The 6,252-nt window shown below is 41.2% G+C and overlaps 1 protein-coding gene across 2 annotated transcripts in view; it reads left to right on the top strand.

Annotated features, from left to right (window-relative positions):
• The first annotated feature begins 2,288 nt into the window (after positions 1-2,288).
• Positions 2,289-6,252, top strand: part of LOC138851063 (TELO2-interacting protein 1 homolog) — a 100,483-nt gene continuing 96,519 nt past the window's right edge. For both annotated transcript variants that reach the window (XM_070103245.1, XM_070103244.1), the window contains exon 1: positions 2,289-3,019. In XM_070103245.1, coding sequence (XP_069959346.1) covers positions 2,838-3,019 — 182 coding nt within the window. In that variant the 5' untranslated portion in view covers positions 2,289-2,837. The remainder of the gene's footprint in view (positions 3,020-6,252) is intronic.

Genomic DNA, 6,252 nt, shown 5'->3' with positions numbered 1-6,252 from the left:
TGTGTGTGTGTGTGTGTGTGTGTGTGTGTGTGTGTGTGTGTGTGTGTGTGTGTGTGTGTGTGTGTGTGTGTGTATGCATATATTTGTACGCTCGTGTGCATGTGTCTGTGCGCCCTCGTGTGTATGTGTGTGCGCGCGCGCGCTCGTGTGGGTGTATGACCCACTTAATATTTGTATTTATAACTCATTACAATTGTGACCAGGTGTGGACGTATCAGTGGTTCATTACTTTGTAATTTGTTCATGACTGTAACCATGTATAGGAGTGAAGCTGATTCATTACCTCTGTAACTTGCCATGATTGTGACCAGATCTACCTGGAGTTCATTACCTTTGTAACTAGTTCAGCTATCATAACTTTGGGGTCCAGTCACTGAACCCATTATGTACCTTTGTAATCTTTTGACTACCGCCCACAGGATGGGTATGAGGTGCATAATGAAGATATTATCACTTGTTCTATCTAGGCTGGAATATTGCTGCACACTAACATCACCTTTCAAGGCAGGTGAAATTGCTGACCTAGAAAATGTACAGAGAACCTTCACGGCGCGCATAACGGAGATAAAACACCTCAATTACTGGGAGCGCTTGAAGTTCCTGAACCTGTATTCCCTGGAACGCAGGCGGGAGAGATACATGATTATATACACCTGGAAAATCCTAGAGGGACTAGTACCGAACTTGCACACGAAAATCACTCACTACGAAAGCAAAAGACTTGGCAGACGATGCACCATCCCCCCAATGAAAAGCAGGGGTGTCACTAGCACGTTAAGAGACCATACAATAAGTGTCAGGGGCCCGAGACTGTTCAACTGCCTCCCAGCATACATAAGGGGGATTACCAACAGACCCCTGGCAGTCTTCAAGCTGGCACTGGACAAGCACCTAAAGTCGGTTCCTGATCAGCCGGGCGCCTGGCTCGTACGTTGGTTTGCGTGCAGCCAGCAGCAACAGCCTGGTTGATCAGGCTCTGATCCACCAGGAGGCCTGGTCACAGACCGGGCCGCGGGGGCGTTGACCCCCGGAACTCTCTCCAGGTAAACTCCAGGTAAACTCCAGATGTGGGAATGTAATTTAAGATTGGAGTCAAAATTTTATTTCTTTGCTATGGTTACAATGTATGTTTATATTTCATAATTTGATTGATACAAAGAAAGCCAATATAATAATAATAATAATAATAATAATAATAATAATAATAATAATAATAATAATAATAATAATAAATAAATAATAAATGTTTATTTCCTTGCAAAGCTTACAGTGTATGGTTTACATATAAAATATTAATTACAAGGAAAGCCTCTAGCAGGCCTAGGCATTTCAGGCAGACTAATCCTAATTCTTACTCTATATTGACACAGGTTATGGAACAGTACGTTTTAATATATCTTATTGAATACTAGGTAACTGAAGTGATTAATTAGATTTATAATAACGAGGCAGTACAATACATATAACAATATTACAATCATGCCGAGGCAGTTACGGCAGACTTAACCTAATACTTAAACACTACTTAAATCTAGACAGGTGAAGAATGGTAAAATACAAATATTCAATATTTTACTCTGTTATTAATATGAGGCCCCTCAAGGAAGGTTCCTTGATGTTGGTGAGGGGCTCTTGATTTAGGGAATTGGATCTGTGCTCCAGTTCCCCGAATTAAGCCTGAATGCCTTCCACATCCCCCCCCCCAGGCGCTGTATAATCCTCCGGGTTTAGCGCTTCCCCCTAGATTATAATAATAATAATATTAATATGAGGTAGTATAATTTATGATACATAAATTTTTAGGTTTGTAATAATGGCTTAATAGTTAAGGGATAATGAAATATTTGGGTGAGTTGCATTATTGTACATAGCTATGGTCTATATAAGTTGTGTCATGTACTTGTAAAAATAAAGATTAATAATAACAACATTATTATTATCGGCCGGTGGGAGAATTGGACCTGCCCCGCATAGGCCAGTAGGCCCGTTGCGGTGTTCCTTCTTTCTTAAGAACATAAGAACATAAGAATGTAGGAACACTGCAGAAGGCCTACTGGCCCATACGAGACAGGTCCTTATCAGAACGACCTCTACCTAAAGCTTATCATTCACTCCATCACTGTCTTGTCAGAGGTGCACTCACACTACAGTTATAAAACTACAATATAAACTTCAGTGTGCAGACACTGTACTTCCCATCTCCACGACTCATCATTAATATTATAATACTTACACTTAAGAAGAGGTGGATACTGCGTAACCCGTCAGTGGCCCTATAAACCCCAACAACAACACCAAGAAGGCAGCGGGAGAGACATAACAGCGCACTTCTGCGCCAATCTTCGTTGGGTGTGGACGTCTCTCTCGCCTGAGTATCAGTGACAAATTTCCCCCGTTCTCTCTGGGACGCTTGTCCTCATCTATTTTACCCGCCGGGCACTCTACAGGAGTGGCACCTGTTCATCGGCTTACTTCAGCCAGCTCCATTTTTTCCGCTCTGCGGATAATTCTTTATCGGTCTTTGGTGGGAAGCCGGTTACTGAACTCAGGTTGGCGTCCCTCTCTGCTGGGTCTTGGCAAGGGCGTCCACCGGATCTAATTGTAAACTTCAAGTTTCCATCTCTGTTTACAAAGGAACTTTTGTTCTTTTTCTCTCATCGCCCAGCCTTAGGCAACAATTTTTCCTCGTACAATGGAGAAACCGAGCAGGATACAGCTTATGCTGTCAGTGACTCTTATAAACCCAACAAAGAAAGAAGAAAGAAAGACAACGGCGCATATTATCAGTGGCCCTATAAACCCTAACAACAACAACAACAGACATAACATGACCCAGGATGGATGACGGGGAAATATTTACCAGACTACAAGCAGCAAGTGTGAGAGTGGCGAGGGAGAGAAGTGTAGAGAGTGTGAGAGAAGTGAGGAAGGAGTTAGAGAAGGTAACTGGTTGTCTCACACACTACAAGGACTACCTTCTCTTCCCTCACATTATCATACTTAAGACTACTCACAAATGGTAAGTAAAAAACGAACTTACTAAATTACTAAGTTTGTAAATTACTGAGTTGGTTAGTAAATTAGTAAGTTGGTAATTAAGTTATTAGTAAGTTGGTAAGTTATTAAATTAGTAAGTCGGTAAGTAAGTTTTTAAATAAGTTGATTAGTAAGTTTGTAAGTAAATTAGTAAATTGGTAAGTAAGTTTTTAAATTAGTGAGTTGGTCAGTAAGTTAGTAGGCTGGTAATTAAGTAAATTAGTAACTTGGTAAGTAAATTAGTAAGTTTTTTATGTAAGTAAATTAATAAATTAGTAATTTGGTAAGTAAGTTAGTAAATTAGTAACTTGATAAGTTAGGTACAGGTACACATAAGTACAGTTATCATACATAGGGAAATATTGTAATAATCGTGAACGAGCAGTGAAAGATGCAAAATAACCCCAGGGGGAGTTGCATGATAGCTCTAGGCCTTTCATGTTCAATCAACACATCATCAGGAGCTTCCAGTGTTGCAGAAATGAGTAGGAAGTCCAGGTAAATTAATTCCCTGAATGAAACAAGCTGGTAAGATATCCTAAACAACATGGATCCGAACATTTGTCTTGAAAAAATGAACTCTGTGGTTCTTGAGATCTGCTCAAGACACATTCCATTAAGAAAAAGAGAGAGAAGATGTAAACTAGAAAGAGAAAAACGCTCCCTATACAGACGAAGGCAAAGAGTCAGAGCTGCTGAGTGGGGTCAATATATCTGAAATACGAAGGGAGGCGCTAGTAAATGAAATTGCAAATATTGAGCTTAAGCTGAAGGAATCTTATAGGAGTCAAAAATCACAGGAAGAACTAAAAGCTATAAAGGAAATTGAAAAAACCCAAAATGCTTCTTCTCTTATGCCAAATCTAAAGGAAAAATAACATCCAGTATTGGGCTCCTGCTTAGGTGGGATGGGACATACACAGATAATAGCCAAGAAATGAGTGAGATATTAAAATCCCAATATGACTCAGTGTTCAGGGATCCACTGCCCACTCTAAGGATTGACAATCCAAATGAATTCTTTATGAACGAAACCTAAAATTTGGTCATCTCAAAAATCTCGGATATTATCCTAACTCCACAAGACTTTGAAGAGGCAATAAATGTCATGCCTATGCGCTCTGCCCCAGGCCCAGACTTGTGGAATTCTGTGTTCATCAAGAACTGCAAGAAGCCCCTGTCAGGTGCCTTCAGCATTCTATGGAGAAGGAGTTTTGACACAGGGGTCATCCCACACACACTAAAAACAACAGACATAGCCCCACTCCACAAAGGTGGCAGTAAAGCAATTGCAAAGAACTACAGACTGATAGCACTAACAACCCATATCATAAAAATCTTTGAGAGGGTTTTAAGAAGCAAGATTGCCAACCACCTAGATACCCATCAATTACACAACCCAAGGCAACACGGGTTTAGAGCAGGTCACTCCTGCCTGTCCCAGCTACTGGACTACTATGACAAGGTCCTGGATGCTGTAGAGGTTAAACAAAATACAGATGTAGTATACACAGACTTTGCAAAAGCTTTCGAAAAGTGTGACCATGGTGTCATAGCACACAAAATGCGTGATAAAGGAATAACAGGAAAAGTTGGTAGATGGATCTATAAGTTCCTGACAAATAGAACACGAAGAGTAAAGAGTAATAGTAAACAGAGTAAAGTCCCAGGCAGCCACAGTGAAAAGCTCTGTGCCACAAGGCACAGTACTCGCTCCCATTCTATTCCTTATCCTCATTTCTGACATAGAGATGTAAGCCATAGCTCTGTGTCTTCCTTTACAGATGACACCTGGATCACCATGGCAGTGACTTCCATCGAAGACACCGCGAGACTCCAAGTGGACATCAAATAAATCTTCGAATGGGCCACTAGAAACAATATTAAGTTCAACAAGGAGAAATTTCAACCACTAGATATGGGAAACTTGAAGAAATTAAAAATGGGTCAGGGTATACGACAAATTATAACCATACAATAGAGCGGAAAAATAATGTGAAGGACCTGGGAGTGATAATGTCAGAGGATCTTGCTTTCAAAGACCACAACAATGTATCTACCACATCCGCTAGGAAAATGATAGGATGGATAATGAGAACCACCAAAACTAGGGACACCAAGCCCATGATGATTCTCTTCAAATTGCTTGTGCTCTTCTATGCTGGAATATTGCTGTACACTAACGGCCCCCTTCAAGGCTGGCGACATTGCAGACCTGGAGAGTGTACAAAGAACTTTCACGGCACACATAAGTGTGATAAGGTACCTAAACTACTGGGAATGGTTGAAGGTTCTTGATCTGTATTCCCTCAGATGCAGGTGAGAGAGATACGTGATAACATACACTAGGAAGGTCCTGGAGGGATTGGTACTAAACCTGCACATGAAAATTGCTCCCTATGAAAGCAAAAGACTCGGCAGGAGATGCAACATTCCCCCGATGAAAAGCAGGGGCACCACGAGTGCATTGAGAGACAGCACAATAAGTGTCCGGGGCCCAAGACTGTTCAACTGCCTCCCAGCATACATAAGGGGGATTACCAATAGACCCCAGGTTGTCTTTAAGAAGGCACTGGACAGGCACCTAAAGTCAGTACCTGACCATCCGGGCTGTGGTTCGTACATCAACTTGCGTGCGGCCAGCAGTAACAGCTTGGTTGATCAGACCCTGATCCACCATGAGGCCTGGTCTCAGACTGAGCCGCGGGGGCGTTAACCCCTGAAGCCCTTTCCAGGTAAACTCCAGGTAAACCCATTTCTGCAACATTGCAAGCTCCTGATGGTGTTTTGATTACAACACGAAAGGCCTAGAGTTATCATTCAACTCTCTCTGGGGTTATTTTGCATAGTTACATGCATTTAATACCTAGGATAACCCCCACCCCAAAAAAAAAAGTCATAGTGACTTGTTTCCATTTTGGTCATTGTATTCCATGTGATGGTTAATGGGTTTAAAGTCTATCTACTACACCAGGATCATGTGATGGTTAATGGGGTTTAAAGTCTATTACACCAAGATTATGTGATGATTAATGGGGTTTAAAGTCTATTACACCAAGATCATGTGATGGTTAATGGGGTTTAAAGTCTATCTACTACACCATGATCATTAAGATTGTATGTAATATTTTCTCCACCATACAAGAATACTTTATTCCCTAAAATAGGGATTAAACTGTCATCATATGTACAGTGAGAGAAATACACCTCTGTGTA

This window comes from Cherax quadricarinatus, chromosome 85 (genome assembly GCF_038502225.1).
Source record: "Cherax quadricarinatus isolate ZL_2023a chromosome 85, ASM3850222v1, whole genome shotgun sequence".
NCBI classification, from domain to species: Eukaryota; Metazoa; Arthropoda; class Malacostraca; order Decapoda; family Parastacidae; genus Cherax; species Cherax quadricarinatus.
Note: the sequence above shows the minus strand (reverse complement) of the source record. Positions and strands in the feature narration are given on the sequence as shown.